General features: G+C 48.6%; 2 protein-coding genes across 4 annotated transcripts in view; one reads left to right on the top strand and one right to left on the bottom strand.

The window, feature by feature from the left end:
• The first annotated feature begins 19,865 nt into the window (after positions 1-19,865).
• LOC113245931 (protein DGCR6) lies at positions 19,866-26,544 on the top strand. Of its 2 annotated transcripts, none has more exons than XM_026486298.3 (5): positions 19,866-20,027; positions 20,106-20,266; positions 24,450-24,550; positions 25,357-25,497; positions 25,989-26,544. In XM_026486298.3, exons 1-5 carry the CDS (start codon positions 19,918-19,920, stop codon positions 26,070-26,072), a joined length of 597 nt encoding a protein of 198 aa, XP_026342083.1. In that variant the 5' UTR covers positions 19,866-19,917; the 3' UTR covers positions 26,073-26,544. The 2 variants fall into 2 exon arrangements, with proteins under 2 accessions (XP_026342083.1, XP_026342082.1); XM_026486297.4 differs by having other exon boundaries at positions 19,868-20,027; positions 25,970-26,544.
• Positions 20,888-27,004, bottom strand: part of PRODH (proline dehydrogenase 1) — a 28,890-nt gene continuing 22,773 nt past the window's right edge. Inside the window, exon 14 of one of the 2 annotated variants that reach the window (XM_044379501.3) lies at positions 20,888-26,859. In XM_044379501.3, the coding sequence (XP_044235436.2) occupies positions 26,777-26,859 (83 nt within the window). In that variant the 3' untranslated portion in view covers positions 20,888-26,776. The remainder of the gene's footprint in view (positions 26,860-27,004) is intronic. The other variant, XM_044379500.3, reaches the window with a different exon arrangement.

Below are 27,004 nucleotides of genomic sequence, written 5' to 3'. Positions count from 1 at the left end.
TGATAAGAGCATTCACTTGTTAGGTATTTCCTGAGCTCATGCACATGTGTCAGGCACCACCTGAGACCCTGAAACACCAAAACAGTAGGCTCAACACTTAGGTCATAAGAAGCGATCTACAGATTCGGGGTGCCTGGGTGGCACAGCGGTTAAGCATCTGCCTTCGGCTCAGGGCGTGATCCCAGCATTCCGGGATCAAGCCCCACATCAGGCTCCTCTGCTATGAGCCTGCTTCTTCCTCTCCCACTCCCCCTGCTTGTGTTCCCTCTCTCGCTGGCTATCTCTGTCTCTGTCAAATAAATAAATAAAATCTTTTTAAAAAATAAATAAATAAATAAAAATAAAAAATAAAAATAAAAATTAAAAAATTAAAAAAAGAAGCAATCTACAGATTCAATGCAACACCTGTCAAAATCCCAATGTCACTGCATAGAAATTAAAAAACACCCTGAAAAACATATGGTACCACAAAGGACCTCCAATAGGCAAAACTGTCTTGAGAATGAAGAACAAAGATGGAATCCTCACACTTCCTGACTTTAAAACACTTTACAAAGCTACAGTAATCAAACAGAATTATACGGGCATAAAAACAGGCAGATAGCCAATGGGACAATAGAGAGCTCCCCAAAAAACTCACACATACGTGGATAAATGACCATTGACAAGAGTGTCAAGACTAGACAATGTGTAAAGGAAAGGTGGCCTGGAGTGAAAATTGACACTCTCTAACCCAGCTGTTCAGGAGATTTGCAACAGGGGTGATGGGCACCAAGCTAACAACCAAATTTTGAGTTCCTATTTGCCACTGTCTCTTGGGTATGTGCTTACAGTATTTGAGCATTTCTCAGGCTTATGGTAATGTTATCAAATACACCAAATTATCTTCCTGATTCTTATCTGCTTTTGGCCATGTATACGAAATCACCCCAATACCGACAGATGTTGATCTCCATTGTCCTACCTCGGGCCTTACGTGTCTCAGATTCTGTGGGTTGACCAAGGATTCATGTGGGATTTCTATGTGTATTTAACACTAATGACTATGCCAATGCCAGCTATTAAACGCACTTACAGCTGCCCAGGTTATGTGACCCTTGAGGCCACCTTGTAATGTTGTCAGTGTTTGGGACTTGGGTAGACTCCATTACTTCCAGTCATGTACACAGATACTGGACTCCCCTGCTCTGTGACTAATAATCCTGAGGCTGAATAATAAATGCTGATCACTAGCTCAGAGCGTCAACATAGGGACCTATGGACTAGGTCCACATTTGGGCTATTCTACTTAGAATGTCAAGACCTTTGGCTATTCATTTCCATTCCATATCCATCTGAGGAAAGGGAATATTAAACAAATGTCCGGGCACAGCTTTGGCGATGGAAGAATTCAGTATTATATATGAAGTGTGCAGTGGTGTTGAGATTTTTCGGAAAGATGACACTTGCATTGTGCTGTGTAGGTGGGAATTACCTCTTGAAGAACTATACGCACATTCAACGCCCATGAATTCACAACCACACTACACAGACACCCCATAACTCTCACACACAAACCACACAACCTAAATGACGCAGTTGCTTTAGGGCCTGTAGAACATGGTCATAGTTCTTTACTGGGAAGTTTGTTTTTCCCACTACACCTCCATTCCCAGCAGGACACCAGAATCGGAGTGGTTCTCCAGACCAAGGCAGACAAGAGAGCTCCACCTTCCTCATCACCTATATTTCTCAGATAGCAAATGATTATAAAAAAATTGAAAGTTTTCATTTCCTATTGAATCCACTATGAGTGAAAACACTATGAGGATGACATCACCCTATATACTGTTGTCACAGGTCTTTTCTTCATTTTAGGAAAATAGATGAGAACCAGAGATTGAGCCAATGGTTCCAAAACAAAACAAAGAGGACATGTGTGGAAAAAGGTTTGAGGTTTTCATGGAATATTTCTCAAGTTCATTTTATTTGGCAAATACAAAACTCTTTCTCAAGGAGGAAAAGCTTTATTTATTTATTTATTTATTTATGTTCAGTTAGCCACTAAACAGTACATTAGTTTTTGATGTAGTGTTCCATGATTCATTGTTTGCGTATAACACCCACTGCTCATTGCAATACGTGCCCTCTTAAAACCCATCACTGGGCTAACCCATCCCCCACCCTTCTTCCCTCTAAAACCCTCAGTTTGTTTTCCAGAGTCCATAGTCTTGCATAGTTCATCTCCCTCTCTGATTTTCCCCTCTTCAGTTTTCCCTTCCTTCTCCTAATGTCCTCCACGCTATTCCCTATGTCTCACATATTAGTGAAACCATGTAATTGTCTTTCTCTGTTTTACTTATTTCACTTAGCATAATCCCCTCAGTTCCATCCATGTCGATGCAAGTGGTGGGTATTCATCTGTTCTGATGGCTGAGTAATATTCCGTTGTATATATGGACCACATCTTCCTTATCCATTTGTCTGCTGAAGGGCATCTCGGCTCCTTCCACAGTTTGGCTATTGTGGACATTGCTGCTATGAACATTGGGGTGCATATGGCCCTTCTCTTCACTACATCTGCATCTTTGGGGTGAACAACCAGTAGTGCAATTGCTGGGTCATAGGGTAGCTCTGTTTTTAAATTTTTGAGGGACCTCCACACTGTTTTCCAAAGTGGCTGTACCAACTTGCATTCCCACCAACAGTGTAAGAGGGTTCCCCTTTCTCCACATCCTCTCCAATATTTGTTGTTTCTTGCCTTGTCAAATTTTGTCATTCTAACTGGTGTGAGGTGGTATCTCAGTGTAGTTTTGATTTGAATTTCCCTGATGGCTAATGATGTTGAATATTTTTTCACGTGTTTGTTAGCCATTCGTATGTCTTCTTTGGAGAAGTGTCTGTTCATGTATTCTGTGCATTTTTTGACTTGATTATTTGTTTTTTGGGTGTTGAGTTTGAGAACTTCTTTATAGATCTTGGATACCAGCCCTTTATCTGAAGTGTCATTTGCAAATACCTTCTCCCATTCCAGGGTTGCCTCTTTGTTTTGTTGACTGTTTCCTTTGCTGTGCAGAAGCTTTTTATCTTGATGTAGTTCCAAAAGTTCATTTTTGCTTTTGTGTCCCTTGCTTTTGGAGATGTGTCATGAGAGAAGTTGCTGTGGCTGATGTCGAAGAGGTTATTACCTATGTTTTCATCTACGATTTTGATGGATTTCTGTCTTGCATTGAGGTCTTCCATCCATTTAGAGTTTATCTTTGTGTATGGTGTAAGAGAATGGTCGCATTTCATTCTTCTGTACATAGCTGTCCAATTTTCCCAGCACCATTTATTGAAGAGACTGTCTTTTATCCATTGGATATTTTTTCCTGCTTTGTTGAAGATTAGTTGACCATAGAGTTGAGGGTCCATTTCTGGGCTCTCTATTCTGTTGCATTGATCTATGTGTCTGTTTTTGTGCCAGTACCATGCTGTCTTGATGACCACAGAGTAGTAATATAGCTTGAAGTCAGGTAACGTGATGCCCCCACTTTTGTTTTTCTTTTTCGATATTTCCTTGGTGATTCGTGGTCTTTTCTGGTTCCACGCAAATTGTAAGATTGTTTGTTCCAGCACTTTGAAAAATGGCATTGGTATTTTGATTGGGATGGCACAGAAAGCATAAATTGTGCTGGGTAGCACAGACATTTTAACTATGTTGATTCTTCCAATCCATGAGCATGGAATGTTTTTCCATCTTTTTTGTGTCTTCTTCAATGTCTTTCGTCAGTGTTCTGTAGTTTCTAGAGTATAGATCCTTTACCTCTTTGGCTAGGTTTATTCCAATATCTTATGCTATTGTAAGTGGAATCAATTCCCTAATTTCTCTTTTTCAGTCACATTGTTAGTGTATAGAAATGCAACTGATTTCTGTGCATTGATTTTGTATCCTGCCACATTACTGAATTGTTGTATGAGTTCTAGTAATTTGGGGGTGGAGTCTTTTGGGTTTTCCACATAAAGTATCACATCATCTGTGAAGAGAGAGAGTTTGACTTTTTCTTTGTCAATTTGAATACCTTTTATTTCTTTTTGTTGTCTGATTGCTATTGCCAGGACTTCTAGTACCATGTTGAACAATAATGGTGAGAGTGGGCATCCTTGTCATGTTCCTGATGTTAAGGGAAAGGCTTCAGCTTTCCCCCATTGAGAATGATATTTGCTGTAGGCTTTTTATAGATGGTTCTTATGAAATTGAGGAAGGTACTCTCTATCCTCACACTCCAAAGGGTTTTAATCAGGAAAGGATGCTGTATTTTGCCAAATGCTTTTTCTGCATCCATTGAGAGGGTCATATGAGTCTTGTCTCTTCTCTTATTAATATGTTTATCACACTGATTGATTTGTGAATGTTGAACCACCCTTGCATCCCAGGAATAATCCCACTTGGTCGTGATGGATAATCCTTTTAATGTACTGTTGGATCCTATTAGGTAGGATCGTGTTGAGAGTTTTGGTGTCCATATTCATCAGGGATATTGGTCCGTAATTCTCCTTTTTGATGGGGTCTTTGCCTGGTTTGGGGATCAAGGTAATGTTGGCCTCATAGAATGAGTTTGGAAGTTTTCCTTCTGTTTCTATTTTTTGAAACAGCTTCAGGAGAATAGGCAATATTTCTTCTTTGAATGTTTGGTAGAATTTCCCAAGAACTCCATCAGGCCCTGGACTCTTGTTTTTGGGGAGGTTTTTTATCACTGCTTCAATCTCATTACTGGATATTGGCCTATTTAGGATGTGAATCTCTTCCTGTTTCAGTCTTGGTGGTTTGTAGGTTTCCAGGAAGGCATCCATTTCTTCCAGTTGTTGATAATAGTTTCTAATTATTTTTTTTCTATACCCTTGGTGTTAGTCATGACCTCTCCCCTTTCATTCATAATTTTATTAATTTGGGTCCTTTCTCTTTTCTTTTGGATAAGTCTGGCCAGTGGTTTATCGATCTTATTAATTTTTTCAAAGAACTAGCTTCTAGTTTCATTGATCTGCTCTACTGTATTTCTGATTTCTAATTCACTGATCTCTGCTCTAATCTTAATCAGTTCTCTTTTCGTGCGTGGCTTAGGCTTGTTCTTTTGTTCCATCTCCGATTGGTTTAGGTGTGAGTACAGGGACTGTAAATTAGATTTTTGTGTTCTTTTGAGTGAGGCTTGGATGGCTATGTATTTCCCCCTTAGGACTGCCTTTGCAGTATCCCATAGGTATTGGACTGAGGTGTTTTCATTCTCATTGGTTTCCATAAATTGCTTAAGTTCTTCTTTAATTTCCTGGCTTACCCAAACATTCTTAAGCAGTATGGTCCTTAGGTTCCAAATGTTTGAGTTTCTTCTAAATTTTTTTCTGTGATTGAGTTCCAGTTTCAAAGCATTGTGGTCTGAGAATATGCAGGGAACACTCTCAATCTTTTGGTATCAGTTGAGACCTGTTTTGTGACCCAGTATAAGGTCTATTCTGGAGTATTCTATTGTTTTAGGGTGGAATGTTCTGTATATATCTATGAGGTCCATCTGGTCCAGTGTGTCATTCAAAGCTCTTGTTTCTTTGTTGATTTCTGCTTAGACAATCTGTCTATTGCTGAGAGTGGAGTGTGGAGGTCCCCTGCTGTTAATGTATTATTATCTACATGTTTCTTTACTTTGGTTAACAGTTGACTTATGTTGGGGGCATAGATATTTATAATTGTTAGATCCTCTTGTTGGATATACCCCTTAAGAATAATATAGTGTCCTTCTGTATTTCTAACTATAGTTTTTAGGTTAAAATCTAATTTGTCTGATATGAGAATTGCTACCCCAGCTTTCTTTTGAGGTCCATTGGCATGAAAAATGGTTTTCCATCCCTTCACTTTCAGTCTGGATGTATCTTTAGTTTCAAAGTGAGTCTCTTGTAGACAGCATATGGATGAGTCATGTCCTTTTATCCAAATTGCAACCCTGTGACATTTATGGGAGCATTTAGGCCATTCACATTGAGAGTGATTATTGAGAGATATGATTTTAATGTCATCATATTGTCTGTGAAGTCCTTGTTTCTATAGATTGTCTCTGTAAATTTCTGTTCTGTATCACTCTTGGGGTCTTTCTTCTTTTATAGAACTTCCCTTAATATTTCTTGCAAGGCTGGCTTCGTGGTCACATATTCTTTCAGTTTCTGCTGGTCTTGGAAGCGTCTTGTCTCTCCATCCATTCTGAATGACAGCCTTGCTGGACACAGTATCCTTGGCTGCATGTTCTTCTCATTTAGTACTCTGAATAGGTTTTGCCAGCTTTTTCTGGCTTGCCAGGTCTCTGTGGACAGGTCTGACATTATTCTGATGTTCCTCCCTCTGTACATAAGAAATCTCTTCCCCCTTGCTGCTTTCAAGGTTGTTTCCTTGGATCTAAGATTTGCAAATTGTAGTATAATATGTCATGGTGTCGGTCTGTTCTCATTGATCTTGGGAGGGGTCCTCTCTGCCTCTTGGAGACAAATGCTTGTTTCCTTCCCCAGATTAGGGAAGTTCTCAGCTACAACTTGCTCAAATATATCTTCTAGACCTCTCTCTTTCTCCACCCCCTTGGGGATCCCAATAATTCTGGTATTGGAACATTTCATTGAGTCAGTAACCTCCCTCAGCTTAGTTTCTTGAAATTGGATTTGTTTATCCCATGCCACCTCTTTTTCCTTCTTTTCTGTCATCTCATCCTCTAACTCACTAATTCATTCTTCTGCCTTATTTACCCTGGCAGTTAGAGCATCCAGTTTAGACTGCATTTCATTCATAGCATTTTTAAGTTCCACCAGATAGTTCTCATTTCAGCCCTTAGAGATTCTGTATTTTCATTATTTTTCTCAAGCCTATACATCATCTTGATAATTGTTACTCTGAAATCCATTTCTGACATCTTGGTTATATCCATATCCATTAGTTCTGTGGCAGAGGCCACAGTGTCTCTTTCTTTCCATTGTTGGGGGTTCCCCCTCTTTGTCATTCTGATGAGGTGTGGTTGTGGGAATGTACAGGGTCCAAATTATTGACCAGGACCCAAGTAAGTTGCACCTGTTTTATAGGTACCTTAGGGATATGGGCTTCTTTTTTTTTTTTTTTAAAGATTTTATTTATTTATTCGACAGAGATAGAGAGAGCCAGCGAGAGAGGGAACACAAGCAGGGGGAGTGGGAGAGGAAGAAGCAGGCTCACAGCGGAGGAGCCTGATGTGGGGCTCAATCCCAGAATGCCGAGATCACGCCCTGAGCTGAAGGCAGACGCTTAATCGTTGTGCCACCCAGGCGCCCCTGGGATATGGGCTTCTTGTTCTTCCAGCCTACTTCACTGATACTCAGGCAACCCTATTTGGGCAGAGTTGCCCTGCCTCCTATTGGGGGGGGGGGATGGGCTCAGTGAGAACCAGTTTTGGGGGCTTTTGTTCTCTGGCGGCTTTCCCTGGTGGCTTTGTGTCTCTTCTGAGAGTCAGAGCAGAAGTGACCGTATCCAAACCTCTGTCTCAGAACAGAGAGATTGCAGTCTGCTCTTCACTGAGCTCTCAAGGCCACACTGACTCCATTTCTGTCAGCACTGCTAAAAACCTGCAGCGTCCTGGATTGTGTGCCCCACAGCTGCTCTCCCAGTCCTCGCTCCCAAGGCCGGGCATGTCTCTGCCCTTTGTGCTTCTAAAACCGCCAGCCGCCCCCAGTTCACATGTGTGCTCCCGAGGTTTCAGTCTGGGGGGTGGTATCCTAAAGACCTTTCCCCGCTGCTACCGGTCTGCAAGTTTGTGCCCCGTTCCCAGCACCGGAGGCTTTTGCCTTTCCGGCACAAGTTCCTGGAGGCTCCCTCCCCCTTCCATTTATCTTCTGATATCTGCCTGCAGATTCTTGGCTCCCCACTTCATACCTCAAGGCCAACCACCGCAGAAATTCTGTTTGTAGAGATCCAGATATATCTTCTTACATCTCAGGCTGATTTCGTGGGTATTCAGAATGGTCTGATAGATATCCAGTTTGATTCAGGGGACCGGTTGAAATAGGGTCCCCTACTCCTTCGCCATCTTTCCCCTAACTTCCACTTTAGCTATTCTAATTCCTTTGCCTTTCCATGTAGGTATCTTTTTAAAAGAGTTTATCCACTTATTTGAGAGAGAGAAAGAGTGCACAAGAGCTGGGAGGAGCAGAGGAGGGGGGGAGAAGGAGAAAGAATCTGAAGCAGATTCCCGGCTCAGCATGGAGCCCCAGGCAGGGCTCAGTCCCACCACCCATGAGATCATGACCTGTGCTAAATCCAAGAGCCAGCTGCTTAGCCAACTGAGCCACCCAGGTGCCCCCACCCAAGTATTTTTTTAAGGGCATTTCTTTTTCAAGAGAAGTTCTACCACTTGCTGTTTTCATTTAGCAGGTCATCATCAACATCTTCCCATGTCAATACCTATAGATCTGCCTCTTCTAAAAAGTAAAGATAAAAATAAAGTAAAACACAAATTCATGGTATTAATGTACTGGAATTTATCTAACCTAGTCCCTCTTAAGGGCTAGTATTTCTTCCCCAGTTTTGTTATAATAAGTAATGCCGCAACCAATACCGTATTCTACATGTATTTGCACAAATGTTCCCAGCCCGTTGTCATTTGACTTTGCTTGTGCTATGTGCAAAGACCTGTTTTGTTTAAACTTTGTGAGGTCAAGTTTATCAATCATTTGCTTTATGGCTTCTGGGCTCTCCGGTATGCTTTAGAAAGACCTTCCCCACTCCATAATTATAAATAACAATGATTCATCCATGTTCTCTAGGAGTACTTTCAACATTTCAGTTTCTCAGTCCTTGCCCCGCTGAGCCCCCTGCAGAACTGACCAAGTCTCCCAGGAGCCCGGGAACTGCCTAAGCTGCTCTGGAGAGCCTAGAAAGCGTGCCCCCACCTGCTAGCCTCTCCAGGAAATGTTCCAAGTTCCTCTTGTGCTCCCGGGTCGCGCCCTGCGGGCTAGGAACACCCAGAAAGACGCCCCTGGATGCGTTGTACGCCCACCACCCGCCCCCACCCCTGGCAGAGAGATGAGATCCAGGGTGTGCCCTGAGGAGATCGCGCCTTTGGGTGGCGGCGGTGCACCCTTGCTGGCCGGCGATCTGGCGCCCTCCCTCTGACATTAACAACAGTTGTCTTCTGGTGGCTACTTTTCCAGATTTCCAGAGAAATCTGCCAGGATGGGGTTTGGCCAAGGCGCGCGAGGCTGAACTCCAGAAGGCCGGTGGTGCTAGCAGAATCTTCCCAGTCCTACTGGGAGTCAGTGCGTTGGCGCATCATCCATTCGCTGGAGAATGGACAGACAGGGTTTGGGAAGAGTGACTGTCGCTGTCCTCCCAGGTGCGTGTATGGACCAGAACCTGCTGGTGCCTCTTCGCCCTCGAGAACCAACCATAGTTGCTGCAGGATAACGGGAAAGCGTGTGACGCGGCCTTCCGGTCTTCACGCTGTCCTTTTTTTTTTTTCCTCTCCCGCTGGGAGGTGGGACCTGGCCGTTAGGAGAGGACCAGATTGCACATCATAGGCTCAGCCGCAAGCCCGCATGAATCCCAGCTGTCAGAAGCACCTGCTGAAATTATTTTCTAAGTTCCCCATCTTAGTGGCACACCGGCAGGAGGCATCTTAGAGCGACAGAACGGGGCCCTGGCTGGGCCGCAGTCCTTCGCGAGGTCCGGCGGTCAGAGGTGCCTCCAAGCTTTCCCAAGTTCCCCTTCAGAGACACGGATCGGCCCTACCCACACAGATGGTCTGGGATGATGTATCCGGGTCTGAAGGCAGGCCTGCGTGGGTCCCCGTCGCCAGACTTTCCCATCAACTTTTCCGAGTCCTGCTCTGGAGGTGGAGAACAGCTTGAGCCCTATAGGTGAGTCTAGGTAGGACGCCCCATCCATTGTGCGGGTCTGTGTGGGACCCGGTCTTCGGAACGTCCCCAAATATTCCAAGTCCCTTCTCCTGAACTGTGGCCTGGCCAGGATGACCTATGCGAGGAGGCCTGCGGAAGGCTTTACTGGGCCTCCACGTCGTGCTTCCCGTCATCTCATCATTAGGGACCACGATGAGGCCAGGCCCACAAGGCTGGCAGTGCTCCCTCATGGCTCTGGGGACCCAGATCCATCCCGGTGTGGTCCACCTCTGTGGTACTGCGCCACCTGGTGGCCCCTTTTATATAGTTTACTCCCGGAGCTGGGGTTGCAATGGTCAAGGGATCTGACTCTGCACGATGGTCGAAGCAAAGCCCCCAGATGCCATCAGCGAGGGCGGGATCGCTCAAGTGGCCTCCCGGAGCCGACTGGGAACGAGCCTGGAGATCGGACCTGCAGCTCTGGGCGGGCAGCGCCGGTTCCCACCACCCTCCCAGGAGGCTGGCTGGCTTGGCGCTTTAAGGATCAACCAGTGCAAGGTGTCCTTCACTGCAGGTGGTCCACAGGCCGGGCTGCGTACCACCTGGGCTCCAGTCGTTGGAGGTGCTGCTCAGAAAATTTTCCAAGACCCCATTCACAGGGCCACCTTGAGTACTGGGAAGGGAACCCAGAGCATGGCCGCTGTCCTTTTTGGGGCCCATTCTTCGGACACAACTTCTGGGGAATTTTCCAAGTCTCACTCCAGGGACACGGATCAGCCCCTGCCACGGGGGTGGCTGGGGAGGACACTCCTTGCTGAGAAATACTGAGCTGGGCTGGGAGGAGGCCAAGCACCCATAGCCAACCTGGAGGAAAAATACGTTATGAAAATTAGATAGGTGACTGAAGGAGTTTACTGGAATAGAGACTGGAAATCCTGAGATTTATAGGAATGATGATTGTTCCTGTTGAGGTTACTATTATTCATCATTATCATAATTGTTACTGTTTTTTTATGGTTAATTGTAGTTGTAAAAACATTGAAGTTTCTCTATCCAAGAAGATGGATTGACTTAAAATGATGAAGCATGGGTTCCGGTCCATGAAATTTTTTAAAAATTGAAATATAATTGACATAACATCGTATATTAGTTTCAGGTGTACAACGTAATGATTTGATGTTTGTATATTTTGCAAACAGATCACCACCATCCAGTTAAAATCTGTCACCATACACAGTTATCGGAATTTTTTTCTTGTGATGAGAACTTTCAAGGTCCACTCTCCTAGATACTTTCAAATATGCAATATGGTATTATTAACTATACTCACTGTGGTGTACAATACATTCCCATGTCATTCATTTTTATAACTGGAAACTTGTACCTTCTGACTCCCTTCACCCATTTGGTCCCCCTGGGGGTCCCCCCATTCCCTCCTCCGGCAACCAGCAAACTGTTCTCTATATCCATGAGTTTGTTTTTGTTTTGTTTTGTTTTTCTAGATTCCACATATAGTGAGGTCATACAGTATTTATCTGCTTCTGCCTGACATTTCACTTAGCATAATGCCCTCAAGGTCCATCCATGGACCTTGCAACAGCAAAGGCAAAATTTCATTCTTTTTTATAGCTGAGTAACATTCTATTTGGTCTACAGAATTTTCTAATTCCACTCAGCAGCCCAGAAGCCTGCTTGCTCCAACTAGCAAGGCCCTGACCCACAAGCTGCAGCACCCAGCCTGGAAGGTCAGACCACAGTCTCTGCAACAACTGGCCCCAAGCAGTCAGGACTTGATCAAGAGCTGACAGTCTCCCTCAGTTTTGCCCTGTCTTCAACACAGCAAATGAGAGAAAGCCAAATTTGCTCCCCCTCACAAATCATACCCCTCTTCAACTCAGCCTGACCCTCCCATCAGGACATGCCTTCCTTTTTTTTCCCACCAGAAAGCTTTCCCACTCCTCTGCCTGCCTTGGAGTCTCTGCAAGTGCTGGTGGCTGACCCCTGTGCCAGGCAGAGCAGGCGCTGAATAAATGGTGCTTGTTCTCACTTGGGAGGTCTTTCTTAATCTCACTAGTGGGGGAACCAAACAGAGAGTCATACCTGTTCCCCATGTTAACTCTTTTTAAAAATGTACGTACACATTTATTTATTTAACACACAATTTTAAAAATTGAGATATAGGGGCACCTGCGTGGCTCAGTCGTTAAGCGTCTGACTTCAGCTCAGGGTGTGACCCCAGGTCCCTGGGATTGAGCCCTGCATCAGGCTCCCTGCTCCGCTGGGAGCCTGCTTCTTCCTCTCCCACTCCCCCTGCTTGTGTTCCCTCTCTCGCTGGCTGTCTCTCTCTCCATCAAATAAATAAATAAATAAATAAAATCTTTTTTAAAAAATTGAGATCATAATTCATATACCATAAGATTCACCCTCTTATATCTGACCAATTCAGTGATTTATAATCTAGTCACAAAGCTGTGCAACTGTCACCACTACCTAATTCCAGAACATTTCATCTCCCCAAACAGAAACTCCCTCCCATTAAATAGTTACTTTCCATTCCACCCTCTTCCCAGGCCCTGGCAGCCACCAATCTGCTCTCTTTCTGTATCTATGCATTTGCCTGGATATTTCATGAAAATGAAGCCGTACAATATATAGCCTTTATGTCTGACTTCTTACACCCAGCATCGTATCTTTGAGACTTATCCATGCTTTATTATATATCAGTGATTCATTCCTTTGTTTGACCTAATAATTTTACACTCTAAGCCATTAAGACATTTTCCCCGACATGCTACCACAAATATATATATATATACATTATTTACTATATATATATATATATATATATATAGTAAAATGCATACCACATTACATTTAGTTTTGTAACCATTTTTCAGCTTACATCACAGTGGCATTAAGTACTGCCCGCCTCCCCAGACCTAACCTGCTCCACACTCCTGGAGCCACCAGCATGCCCAGAGGACACCAATCCAGCCCAGTTACCCTGATTCAGAAAGCTCTACAGCACCCATCCAGCTGGCCTAGGACCTCCTGGGTGGGCTTTCGCAAGAGTATCCAAAAGGAGTGCTCTTAAAGGAGAGGCTCTTAAAGGAGAGGCTCTGGGGAAGAGGGCGGCCCCTCACACAGGAGGGTGGCCCCCCCACAGGAGGGTGGCCATGTACGGGCTGGCCAGAGCAAGAAGGCTATGCCTTGAGGCTGGCAGTCACCCAAAGAGCTTCAGGAGGTACAGTGACTATCACCTAAGGTGTGTTCACCTCTGATTCCTGCCAGTACCCATGCAGACCAAAGGGTGCTTGAAGCATCAATGGCAGAGACAGATGCTATTTGCGGCCTCTGGTAGGCCCCTATTGGTGAACCGCAGTGCAGGCCTTCAGGATTTCAGAGTAAGGGCTGCCATCATCTGCAGATAATTACACTCCTTTTGAGAAACAGTTCTTGGCCTGCTACTGGGTCTTAGTAGAGACTGAACACTTGACTCTGGCCACCAACTCACCATGCCACCTGAGCTGCCCATCATGAACTGGGTGCTATCTGATCCACCAAGCCATAACAATGGGCATGCACACCAGCACTTCAACATCACGTGGAAGTAAGGGTGCAGGTGTCATTGGGCCTGATCAGGCCCTAAAGGCACAATAAGTTACATGAAGAAGTGGCCCAAATGCCCACGGTCCCCACTCCTGCTATACTGCCTTCCCTCTCAGCCTGCACCTAAGGCCTACATGGGGAGTGTCCTATTCTGATGATGTGGGCCTGGTTTATAGGTGGCTCTGCACGATTGGCAAGCACCACCTGAAATGGATAGCAACAGCACTACAGCCCCTCTCTGGGGCATCCTCAAAGGACAGTGGAGAAGGGAAATCCTCCCTTCCAGCAGTGCACTTGGTTGTGCACTTTGCTTGGAAGGAGAAACGGCCAGATGTACCATTACCAATTCATGGGCTGTGGCCAATGGCTTGGCTGGATAGTCAGGGACTTGGAAGCAACATGACTGGAAAACTAGTGACAAACTTGGGGAAAGAGGTGTGTGGATACACCTTTCTGAATGGGCAAAAAAAAAAAAAATGAAGATACATTTGTCCAATGTGAATGCTCACCAAAGAGTGACCTCAGCAGAGGAGGATTTCAGTCATCGAGTGGACAGGATGATCTCTTCTCTGGACACCAGCCAGCCCTGTCATTGCCTAATGGGCTTGTGAACAAAGTGGCCATGGTGGCAGGGATGAAGGTTATACATAGATTCAGCACAATGGACTTCTACTCACCAAGGCTGACTTGGATATAGTCACCACTGAGTGCCCAATCTGCCAGCAGCAGAGACCAACACTGAGCCCCAATATCGTGTCACTATCCAGCGGTAATCAGCCAGCTTCCTGGTGACAGGTTCATTCCACTGGACTCCTTCCACCATGGAAGGGGTAGCATTCTGTCCTTACTGGAATAGATAGTTACTCTGGATACAGATTGCCTTCCCTACACGATGCTTCTGCCAAAATTACCATCCGTGGACTTACAGAATGTCTTCGCCACTATCATGTATTCCACACAGCATTGCTTCCAATCAGGAAACTCATTTCATAGCCAAAGAAGTGCAGCAATGAGCTCATGCTCATGGAATTCACTGATCTTACCATGTTCCCCACCATCCTGAACCAGCTGGCTTGACAGAATGATAGAGTGGTCTTTTGAAGACTCAGTTACAGTCTAGGTGGCAATAGCTTGTGGGGCTAAGGCAAGTTTCTCCAGAAGGTTGTATATGCTTTGAATTAGCGACCAACATATGGTGCTGTTTCTCCAACAGCCAGAGGTCATAGATCGAGGAAGCACGGGATGTAAATAGGAATGGCACCCACTAGCAAAGTTTCTGATTCCTAGTCCCACAGCCTCATGTTCTGCTGGCCTGAAGGTCTTAAAACACAGAGAGAAAGGCTCCCACCAGGAGAACTGGGGGTTAAGACTGCCACTCAGCCACTTTGGTCTCTTTGTGCCTCTGAATCAATAAGCAAAGGAAGGGAATTGTGGTGTTGCCTGGGGTGACTGATCCTGACTACCAAGGGAAAATTGGACAACTAGTCCACAACAGAAGTAAGGTACAATATGTCTGGAGCACAGGAGATCCCTTAGGGCCCCTCTCAGTTTAACCATGCCCTGTGATCAAGGTTAATGTAAAACTACAATGACCCAAGTAATAGGCAGGAATGAAGGGTTAGGTCAACCCACCAGGTAAAGAACAAAACCAGCTGAAGCGCTTACTGAAGGCAAAGGGAAAACAGAAGGGGTAGTGAAAGAAGGTAACTGTAAATCCCAGCTGCGGCCACATGATCAGGTACAGAAAGAGAAACAAGGGCCATAATCGTCACGAGTATTTCCTCCTTATTTTACTATGAATACATTTGTGTGTATCTTTTTTTTCCCTCTCTTATGCTCTTATCATATAACATAAGATGTACCAATTTTTATCATAGGATTTAAGCATAGCCAATTTCACATCATAGTGTTTAAGGTACATGATATCAAGGGGAGAAGTAAACATCACTCAAGGACCTACCTCCTTTTCTAGGGAAGGAGTTAGTGCCTTTTCTGTCGTACAAAGGTTGTATCATGTTAGACAGAAGCATGACCTCTTTACTTGGCCATAAGTAATTACTTATGGCTTAAAGAGATGTGTATGGGTGCCAAGTTGACAAGGGGTAGACTTATCATGGTTAATTTTATGTGTCAACCTGACTGGCCATGGGGAGTCCAGATTAAACAATATTTCTGGAAATGTCTGAGGGCATTTCCAGGTCAGTGTAGCATTTCCATTGAATCAACCGATTCCAAAACATATTGCCCCCCCCCCCCCGCCCCACACCATGTGTGGGCCTCATCCAACCCACTGAGGGCCTGAATAGAAAGAGCAAAAAGCGGAGGAAGGAGGAATTCAACCCTTTTTTCCTTGACTTGCTGTTTGAGCTAGAACAACTCATTACATCTCCTGCCCTCAGACTGGGCTTTACACCATTGGCTCCTCCATTCTCAGACCTTCAGACTCACACCAAATTACACCATCAGCTTTTCTGGGTCTCAGTCTTGCAAATGGTACACTTTTCAGCCTCTACAATAACATGAGCTGACTCTCCACATACTCACTTCATGAAAATCTACAGTGCATACTGACAAACCAATCACATGTTTGTCCTTGCCCCATACACCAAAAAGGATGACAAGGAAACAAAAGGGCCAGAAGTGCAGCATGGGTTGTGGGACACCCCATCACTGAGAAGCCCATTCCCCCATGGCAGTGGAGGGTTTTGTCATCTGCAACTCTGTTCTGACGGACTGGGCAGGGAACACCCACCTCAGAAGAGCCCCTAGGGGAATCAGGGGGTGAGTGCAAAGTGGCCTAGAAAGAGGCCTCCACAGGCCTCCCCCAGTGCTCTAGAAGGATCACAGATATTCTGCCAAGACTTATAGCAGCTGTGGTTCATGCCTTTGTCTGCATGGCCTATGTGGATGTGTGCAGGGCACCAGGACACCAGAGCAGAACCATGTCTCTATACACACAGCAAGACACTCACATAAAAATACTCAAAGAAAACAGAGGCACACACAACACTCAAGGACCAACCCCTAGAAAAACCATAGTGAAGCCCTTAGCCCCACACATAAATGCACATCCCTTCATGCCACAGACTCAGCGGTGCCTGTCCAGTCGTGCAGTCAGAGACAGGGACTGCAGTTCCCCAACACACAAAACAATCAGCCGTACCCACCTGACATCGAAGAGCCAGTCCAGTGTGCTCCAGTCACCGAAGTGGTATCAGCCAGCTTCTCAGGCTTGGGAGGCCAAGTAGAGGAAACAGACAGTGGCTGTAGAGTGAAGGTCCATGGTACACGTTACCCAGCACGTGAGGGTTGTGTGGCTCCACTGAGTCCACACACACAGGGGACATGTATCCCCACTGCGTGTCCCATCTACATGCCAGCCCCCTGTTTCTGCAGACATACCTCCCAGGGTGCCACCACTACCAGCCTTAGGGATCTAGGGGGTCAGAACCCCTCCCTCCAGACTAGGCCCTCATTAGTGACCCAGAGGAGGCCCAGGAGTCCGCAGCCCTGAGTGACCCACTACCTACGTCCACACTACAAAGGAGTGCTGCTAATGCAGGTCAGACCAGGGTTGCCAGAGGGGGCCTTCCTGCTCCAGCTGCAGAGCAAGGTTGTGGAGCAGCTTCCAAACCCAGGCCTGCCTGACTTTGCCCAACCAGACTTCCCAGGACTTGGAGCAACCAGGTACACGGAGCTTGCCTGGGCAGAGGGGCCTTGTGGTCACCCACCTGGCCAGAGCATGAATCTCTATCTCAGACCTAGGCTTCATGCGGGTGCCCTTCACAGATGGGGAACTGAGAGGTGAGCCCAGACTGAAACCCCAGCACCTCCCGCCATCTAGGTCTCCTCCAGGACTCGGGTGGGCACCCTCACCCAGATGCTGTGATCACCTACTGCCTATGATCTCCAGGGAAGTGACAGTACCCAGGACTAGACCCAGACCATTCCTGCAGCCACTCGCAGCTGCTCAGCTTCCGTATGGCAGCTCCAGCTTCTGTCAACAGCCAGGAGTATGGTGCAGGGTGCTAGGGTGCTCTCCACTGTGGCTTGTGCCCACATGTCATTCATTCATTCTGTTCATTCCTGGCTCCAGGTCCAGAGGGATCACAAGAACATGTGGGGAAGGGAGAGCCAACCCTGACCGGACTGAGGAAACACCCTAGAAAAAACTGTGAGGACCATGTGGGGACTTCAGTACAACCCCAGATGGCTCTAGAACCCTCCCACCTCCCTGTGTTGCCCTCCCTCCACCCTCCCCCCCTTGAAGCCCTGTCATCTCAAATCCCACCACGGTGGGTACCATGTAATTGGTGAAAGGCAAATCTGATCGTCTGTGCCCCTAAACCTTCAGATCTCTCTACTGCTCTTAGAACAAGCCCTCAGGAGCCTCTGTAACACGTACCCCAGTACACTCTCCCTTTGGCTGCTGCAGCCCAACCACATGGATCCACGTGAGTAGGGGACAAGGAATTTGATCAGTTTCAAGGTCAATCAGATATCAAGGCTAGGGGCTTCTCTCTAAACTGACTTAACAGGATTCTTGCTACAAGTGGACCAGGCAGGCTGAAGACAGGGCCCAAGTGATATAGGAAAAAATGCTAGGGTTCAAAGCCTACGGCCAAGAAAGAATTCTTGAGAAATCTTGGTGCATAAAGGTGGTTTTATTAAAGCACGGGGACAGGACCCATAGGCAGAAAGAGCTGCACTGGGGTCATGAGGCATGCCCATTATGTACTTTCAAGTTGGGAGAAGGTTAGGGATAGTGAAAGTCTCTAAGGAACTTAGAAACAAGGCTTCCAGGACCTTGAGGGGGCTAGCTATTATTGGGAAAAGGTCATATATTACCGTCTAATAAAACCTTAGTCATGAGACCCTTCAGATATATATCATCCGGCCATATGCTTGGGGCAGGGGTGATTGCCAACACGTATCCGGGAGGGGGGGTAGAGATAAAGGAAATTTCTAAAGCAATTTTTATACGTTAAAGTAGACCTACAGGATCGGGGGGCGGGGGGGGGGTAGGATTGTTTTTTGCCCTTAGCAAAGTATTAACATTGAGGCAGTTGAGTCGCTAAAGGAATGTCACTCTGCCTGTTTCAAGGACTTGTCAATGGGCTGTAAGTAGTGAGGAAATTTAATAATTTTTCCTTCTGCCTTTGTTTCCCACATCACCAAGCATGAGGCCTAGTCAGAAGAGTGCTCAGAGGAGCCTGCCCAAAGTTTGGTCAAGGAGTCTTTTGTCAAGACATCATCCTGGGCAATGCCCTAAGTTAGGCTAAATCCTCTCCTTGGCCTGAACCCTACAGAGCTCCCCAGGGGTCAGAATGCCCTCTTCTCCAGAGCTCTAGGCATTCTAATCCATGGCCAGTTGGATTCATCTGCTCAAATTGGCCACACGAGCCTTCTTTCTGGTTGTCTTCTTCAGAAGCCTACCTACTTTTGCATTTTGCTATACAGCAGCCCCCTCCCAATTTTTCGCAGGACTGAATACCCTCCCACTAAGATGAGGAAGACACAATGCTGGTTCTCCATGGCGGGAATCCCCCGCCCCCATGAGCCCAGCAGGATATTCAGCAATCCAAACTCTGTTTTGTAGATTTTTGTGGCTTATGAAAACCGTAATTGTGGATTCCAGGAAATTTTTTTCTCAAGGCTGGACTGAGACATTGGGCTAGGTTTTCTTCGACATGCTGACTACCCTGGTGGAAGCGGAAGCGAGGTGGGGAATGGGACTCCTCCCCAAAAGTGCTGTGGGACCACCCTGGGCCAGCCGAAGTCAGACGCCTCCTGCAGGACCTGACTGCACCGCCGCTGCTGGAGCTCCCAGAGCCTGCACAGGTGTGTATGTTTGGGTGGGGGCTCTCTTGACAGGTAACCCGGACAAACGTCCTATGAATGGAGGACAAGGAGACTGAGGCCTGAAGGTGACGAAAACGGCTCAAGGTCACGCCGCTTGTACTGAGGGGATCAGTGACTCAAGAGCTTTTTCGGAGAGCAAACAGGAGCAAACAGGTTGTGACAGCAGCGACCACCCGGGGCCCGCAAGGCGCAACAGGCGCAGGCGCTAGACGAGAACCCCCCCCCCCACCTTTTCCCCCAGGATGCAGCCCAGACCAGTGGGGGGGGGGGGGCTCGTTTCGCGCCCACCTTGCGCAGGCAGGGCGAGCTTCCTCGAAATCTCGCGATTTCGAGGCTGTGGTTTTACGCCTCTGAAGTCGCGTGGGCAAAATGGCATGGTAAGAGGCGGGGACAATGAGGGACCCTCTTTACGAACGTCCGCGGAGGGGTGGAGAAAGCCTCTTTCTGGACGGTGCAGAGTGGGCCGAGCGGGGCTAACTGTCGTAAAAGGGGGCGGGACGCACCGCGTTGGAGACGGACGTAAAATGGGCGGGACGCGCCGCACTAGGAACTGACGTAGGCGTTGCTTAGGCCGGTGGCTGGCCGGGCTCGGGCGCCATGGAGCGCTACACCGGCGCCTTCGAGGAGGCGGTAGATGGGGCCCGGCAGCAGGAGCGGCATTACCAGCTGCTGTCCGCGCTGCAGAGCCTAGTGAAAGAGCTGCCCAGGTGCGCGGCCGCGGGGCGGAACGGGCGGCTGAAGTGGCCCTAGTCCTGCCCGCGCTCACCGCGCCCCTCTGCCCGCAGCTCCTTCCAGCAGCGCCTGTCCTACACCACGCTCAGCGACCTGGCCCTGGCGCTTCTCGACGGCACCGTGTTCGAGATCGTGCAGGGGCTGCTGGAGATCCAGCACCTCACCGAGAAGAGCCTGTACAACCAGCGCCTGCGGCTGCAGAATGAGCACCGAGGTGCGCGGGGGCGGCGGGACGACGCACGCTTCTCCTCCGGGAGTTTAGCTCTCAGTCTCTGTGCAGACCGAGCCCTTCCTTGGGTGTCGCTCAGATGATGTCCCTAAAATTGACCAGGCCAAGGGCTCGGAGACTGCTAGCGGGGTTTTTTTGGTGACAAAGGGGTCAAGGCAGTTTAATTTTTTCAGTTGCACGGCCCCTTGTTAGCATAATATCCAGACTCTCTGCCCGGACTTGCCCATGTCTCCACCCTCCTACAAGCAGGATGGCCCAAGGCCTCCCTGCCTGGTCAGTCCACCGACGGATCCCGGTGGTGGTGGTCAGCGGTAGCGGTTGACCACCCCCAGTGATGCCCCGAAGTGTTGACAGCTCTGCTGTGCCCTTTAGGGTCAGTTCCCCCTCCGACAGAGCAGAGGGCCACACCACCACCCGCACTTTGAGTTCCCCTGCACTATGCCCTGTGGCACCCTTGGGACCCGAAAACTTCCTCGCTTGAGCCACACCCTCAGCCAAAACCTCGTGAGCCTTGGCCCCACCCAGGCATCCCTACTCAAGGGTCTCCCGGAGCCCCTAACTGCAAGGTATGCTGGGCAGCTCTCCCTGCCCCATCAGTTTCCCACCTTTGTTATTTTCTCACCCAACTAATTTATTTAAAAAAAAAAAAGTTAAAACATACAGTAAAGTTGAAAGAATAGTGTAATGTAAACCCATATCCTTTCCAGCTAGATTCAATAATTAACATTTTGCCAAAGCTTTAATACCCCTAAATATATGCAACACCACAGGGCTTCACCATGAGTCTGCAGCATTCCTCTAGACTGGGGTTTTCAACTGCAGCATTGTTATTTGTGAACAAGTCTTAATGGTAAGACAATGTCTTGTGCATTGCAAGCTGTTTAGCCAGCATCCCTGGCTTCGACCCACTAAATGACAGTGGTACATTCCCCCCGTGACAATCAGAAATGTCTTCAGACATCCTTGGGGATCAACCTTGGCCCAGGATTGAGAACCAGTGCTCAGATCAAGAACACTCTCCGGTACGAGCACGGTGGACAGCATCCTGAAAACAATCATTCCAGGGTGTCTTCTGACCTTCAGTCCACAGTTACGTTATCCAGCTTGCCGTAAACTCACTTTGTGAGGCTAGTGTAGCTTTATGCATTGCTGTTGGTTACTTTGGTCTCTCTGCTTCTGGAATAGCCCCATTCACTGTGGTACTGACTTTTCTTTCCGAAGAGTCTGGGGCGTTCTACCTGTAGAATGCCCCCATTCTGGATCTGTCAGATTACTTCCTCATGCTGTCATTTAACCGTTTCTCCACCCTCTGTGTTTCCTGCACACTGGACAGCAGGTCCAGGCACGATGATAGACAGCTTAAACGTTTGTGGCAAAAATGATTGTTTCTTTCAGGAGTGGACGTGGGGTTTTGTTGAACCCCTTTTTCTGCATCTATGGAGATGATCACATGGCTTTTTGGTTAACTTGGGTGAATTAGTCATTTTTTAATTCCTGGGATAAATCCCATTTGGTCAGGATGTATTACCCTTTGTTTATGTTGGATTTGATTTGCTAAAATCGCGTTAAGAATATCGCCTCCGTGTTTATAATGGACGTTGATCTGTAGTTCCTTGTAATGTCTTTGTCTGGATGGGGTGTTAGGGTAAGGCTGGCTTCAGAGAGTGTGAGTTGAGGAAGAGTTCTCTTCTGTTTTCTAGAAGAGTTTTTATAGAATTGGTATTACCTTTTCCCTGCCGTTGGAGTGGTTGTCTTTGTAAACATTTCTATTGAGGGGTAGGATGCATACAGTCACAAATCCAAAGTACATAGCTCATTACTCTTTGTAGTGCTCAAACTGTGCCACATTTGGTCAGTGGGAGAGCTCTTGGGCTGGCTCCTCTGTCCTTTTGATGTGTCCCCATCATTCTTGAAGCACTTCCTTGCATTCTGGTGCAGGAAGGTGTTTAAGCTCATCTTTTCCAGTTCTTTCCCTGCTTCGGCCCCCCTCCAGCTTCTCCAGCAGCCTCCCGTCAGGATGCACCTTCCCCTTTGGCCACCATAAAGCTTTCCCACTTCTCCTGCCTGTGCTTGAGTCTCTGCCAAATGCAGGCAGTGATGGTCACTTAGTCTCTTTTTGTCAGTAAGTAGTTCTTGTTCTCCTGTGGGTGATCTGTGTTTATCTCCACAAGAGGTTACTAGTTCAGTGAGCCAGTAAAGCACTCAGAATAATAAAAGTGGGAGGTGGACAGCAATTTCTTCATAGAATCCTGGTTCCTTTTAATTGAGGAGTTTTTGATAACCCTTTAGACACTTTGCTACTTGTCCTTTGGAAGTTTCGGGCACATTTTAATGCCACCAGCAGCGAGTGAGCTCCCTGTGACTTTCTGCCCTTTCCTTCCAACTCAGCAGGTGGTGGTGATTGGCTGCCATTGCTTTCCTTGGTCATTGCTAAAGCCAGGCCCCTTCCGCCTGGGCAATGGCCACAGCTCTCTTCTCACCTATGGTTGCTTACCCAGTGGAATTTGGGAGTTGTCTCTGGGATTTGCAGCAATATTTCATAAATGGAGTAAAGGAGATGACGTATCCCTGCATTTATCTATTTCCTCCTGTCCTGCCTCCACGGGGTGTAAGCATTAACCAGGGAGCATCTTCCTGTCTTCCTGTGTCTTAAGTGTGGCTCTTGGTTTCAAACTCATTTAATGTAATAAATGCCATTGTTGAGGTGGGCACAGAATGCCAAGAAACAGAAGATTGGGAGGGTTCTGGGCATAGGAGGTGCCAAACTACTAAGAGGTGTCTGCTTAAGACATAGTGTTGGGTTTGTGTTTCCTTATGGCCAGAGACCACTCCTTATAGGGGAGATCTGGCCACTTGAAAATGGTCTAGGATTTGGGCTGTGTAGTTTGAGTGGGTTTTTTGTTGTTGTTTGTTTGTTTGTTTGTTTGTTTGTTTTTTGAGAGAGAGAGAGCGGTGGGTGGGAGAGAAGGGCAGAGGGAGAGGGGAGAGAGAGAATCTTTTTTTTTTTTTTTTAAAGATTTTATTAATTTATTTAACAGAGTTAGAGACAGCCAGCGAGAGAGGGAACACAAGCAGGGGGAGCGGGAGAGGAAGAAGCAGGCTCATAGTGGAGGAGCCTGATGTGGGGCTCGATCCCAGAACGCCGGGATCACGCCCTGAGCTGAAGGCAGACGCTTAACGACTGGGCCACCCAGGCGCCCCGGAGAGAGAGAATCTTAAGCAGGCTCCACACTTAGTGTGGAGCCTGATGTGGGGCTCAATCTGATGACTCTGAGATCATGACCTGAGCCAAAATCAAGAGTTGGACACTTAACGGACTGAGCCACCCAGGTGGCCCTGGGCTGTGTGGTTTTGAGTATTGTTTTATAATTGGTTTCTTTCCATTCCATGGTACCTTTCTCCTCTGTCCAGTCCTAGGAGAGTGGACAGTTTTGCTTATATTTATGGTGTCATTTAATGGCAGCTGTGGGAGCTTATTCTCAGTGGCCATGGTGAGCCCCACTCCAAGCAACACAGAGTCCCCAGCACAGAGCCTCTAATGATGGCTCATCCCATCCTTGGGCCTCCCAGGGTTCGTACCCACCTTACTCCCTCTGGGAGCTATGGATGGGATGGGGCAGCTCTGCCCACCCTAAAGGGCAGCACTGAGGGAATGATACCACCACGCCTCCATGGGCAGAGGCTGTGCCATACTTGGGCACAACGACTCCTCTCCTCGCCCTCCTTTTCCAGACTTTGCCTGGGTGGTCTCTTGGACATCTCAATGAACGTCCCATGGGTGATGGGCAGCTCACACCTAGGACTGCTGGCCTCTGGCCATCTGAGCCCAGAAGCCTCTGGACTACAGTCTCCCACTTCTCTTGGTCTCAGTTGCCTTGCACCCTCCAGAGTTCCCTGGATCCTCACTGCTGGAGAGAGGCCCTGCCCTGGGTGAGGGCAAGACTGAGTGGGGTAGGGAACTAGGTGTCCCCCAGAACTCCACCCAGCTTCTAGTACAGGGCTTCAGGCAGGCTGGGTCATCAGGCAAGGGCTTCACCTCTGCACCTTGGCCTGGCTGCCCCATGGTGGGCCAGCCAGGGTAGGTGCCAAGGCAAGAAGTGTTCCCTGTCCCCCTCCATCTCCCCCCCCCCCCCGCCACGTGCTGGACTTCTCTGGTCTCATCTCCTAGTGCTCAGGCAGGCGCTGCGACAGAAGCACCAGGAAGCCCAGCAGGCCTGCCGACCCCACAACTTGCCCGTGCTCCAGGCAGCTCAGCAGCGTGAGCTGGAGGTAGGGTTGTGAGCCAGGTGGGTATCACCTGGGTTCTGCTGACTGGGCTGTGGTGAAGAGGGCTCAGGGTGGTTTGGGAGCTGCTGGCTGCTCTGGGCCTCAACTTGGGTGGGCCGTTGGAGGCCTGATGAGTCCCCAAATGTGGCTCTTCACTATGGAGGTTTGGGTGTAGCAGGACCAGGTAGAGACTGATCCCCCTGCTTCCCAAGACCATAGCTCTTCAAGGGCTGGGCCTGTTCAGGGCAGTGGTGGGATGATGGGGCCAGCCAGCAGAGGCCCAGTCTGCTCCCAGGTTGCTCAGGACAACCAGACTTATATGTAACCAAGAAGCCATGGGTGGTGGGGGTGCATGGAAGGGCTTATGCAGGGCCCCAGGCAGCCCGGAGCCTGGGTGTACAGGGAAGAGGTGCCAAGCTGGAATCAGCAGGCAGCCCCAGTGGGGAGGAACGTAAACAAAGGCCCAGAGATGGTTGGCAACTTGTTAGTAAGCAGAAGTGGACCTGGCATCTGGCCAGCTCATGGTGGTCTCGAGCAGTCGTGCTGGGCAAGGCCTGGCACAGCAAAGGGAGGACACCTGGCTGGGGGTTCTGTAAGGGAGAGCATTCCAGGTAGGGCAGCTGAGCCCTTCTGCAGGGTTCAGTGTGGCCGAGAAAGGAGTAACCTGGGTGCGGTAAGGGCACCATGGGTGGTCTTGGAGCCACTGGGAATGGGGAACGGGTTGGAGGAAGTGGCCGGCGACCAGTGTGTGTTTGAGGCAGTGTGTGATGGTCAGGGGGCTGAGCCCCTGAGCCACCCTCACCCTGCAGGCAGTGGAGCACCGGATCCGTGAAGAGCAGCGGGCAATGGACCAGAAGATCGTCCTAGAGCTGGACCGGAAGGTGGCAGACCAGCAGAGCACACTGGAGAAGGCTGGGGTTGCTGGCTTCTATGTGACCACCAACCCACAGGTCAGTGCCTCAGGCCTGCCCTAGCACATCGCAGGGGATGCTGGTTCCCAGAGGCCCAGTTCCCTCTGGGGTTTTATCACTGGTCCCTGGGGAGCCAGGCCCAGAGTGTGTGGGGGGAGGGGAGGAGGGAAGAATTAGTAAGGCAAGTCCCACTGCCTCTGCCCATAGGAGGGCAAGCCAGCTGGCTGTGGGAGTGTTGTCTACCTTCCCCAGGCCTGCTGCTCACAGGGCCCTCATTTGCTCCTCCCCTACATACACCTCTGCACTGAGCCAGGGCAACGGCAGGCCCTGTTGCGGGGCAGCGTCCCTGCTTCTGTCCCATTCTGGCAAGCCGTGGCCAGGATTCACTGGAAGTCAGTCCTATGGGTTCATTGCCTGGCACTCTGTAGACCCCAATATCTGCCTCTGGGCCCTTGGGAAAAGGGGGCTTTTGCCAGGACAGGAGACACCAGGTGTCATTCTGGTCTCACAGCAGCCCTTCTGCATCCCAGGAGCTGACACTGCAGATGAACCTGTTGGAACTCATCAGGAAGCTACAGCAGAGGGGCTGCCAGGTGGGGAAGACAGCCTTGTGACCAGGTGGGGTCTCTGCCAGTTACCTGCTGCCCATCATGGCTGAGAAGACAGCCCTGTTCCTGTCACCACAAGCAGCAGAAAGCTGAGTGGAACTTATCTTCCCAACACCTGGCCACCACCTACCCATTTGCCTGCAGGAGGGGTTGACCCTCTGAGGAGAGGCCAGGTGGACCCTGGCTGCACCTGCCACCCACCTTTGTCTGATTTTGTTTTGTCCAAAGCTAGGATGGTGTGATAAAGGGAAGAGTAGGTCTGTTCTGGCTGGCTGGCTGCCCCATAGTCAGGGGAGAGTGGGGCTGGAGGTCCTAGCACCTTCCCACTCCACTGGGCACATCCTGACCTTTGCCATGCCCCATGTTCTGGTCTCCACCCCTCCCTTGGCAGGTGCAGCCCGCTAAGTTAGTGGAAGACACTGCAAGGCCCAAGCTCTGTGAGGCCCAGAGAAATAAAGGTACTTCAGTGTGGCCTGCATGTGGCTTGTGTGATAGCTCTGTGGTATCTGCCACAACCAGGGCCCAACAACAGCCCTCGCCTTGTAGCTCCGTGGCCTACAGAGGAACCAGCAGATATCTGCCCCCACCCCGCTTTGTCACAGAGGCTCCTCCCACGGGCACCCCCTCTGGGGCTCCCTCATGGAGCTGCAGGCTCAGCCACACCACCTTTCCCCCGGGGTAAGCCCCAACTCACTCGGACCACATCACATCTAGTCGGCTCTGGGAGGCTGGAGGTGGGGGCAGGCAGCCATGCATCTGCTCCTGTCAGAACAGCAGGAGCCTAATGGGGCATCTGGGGCAAAGGGCACAGAACATCAGGAAGTCTGGGGGAAAGAGCCCCCAGGTAGAGAAGCACCAAGCCTACTCCTAGGAGCATCCTGTCTGCATTGGTCCGAGCCCAGGGACCCTCCTGTCGTCATGGGTTGTGGAGTTAAGGG

Source organism: Ursus arctos, unplaced genomic scaffold (assembly GCF_023065955.2).
Source record: "Ursus arctos isolate Adak ecotype North America unplaced genomic scaffold, UrsArc2.0 scaffold_34, whole genome shotgun sequence".
Lineage (NCBI taxonomy): Eukaryota > Metazoa > Chordata > Mammalia > Carnivora > Ursidae > Ursus > Ursus arctos.
The sequence above is the reverse complement of the archived record's forward strand: the minus strand, read 5'-3'. Positions and strand labels throughout refer to the sequence as shown.

What these genes read in the sequence shown, in the direction of transcription:
- LOC113245931 (XM_026486297.4), top strand. Translation starts at nt 19,918, where the DNA reads ATGGAGCGCTACACCGGCGCCTTCGAGGAGGCGGTAGATGGGGCCCGG. An exon ending in GCTGCAGAATGAGCACCGAG is followed by an intron (nt 20,267 to 24,449) that starts GTGCGCGGGGGC and finishes CTCATCTCCTAG; the next exon opens with TGCTCAGGCAGGCGCTGCGA. An exon ending in CTCAGCAGCGTGAGCTGGAG is followed by an intron (nt 24,551 to 25,356) that starts GTAGGGTTGTGA and finishes CTCACCCTGCAG; the next exon opens with GCAGTGGAGCACCGGATCCG.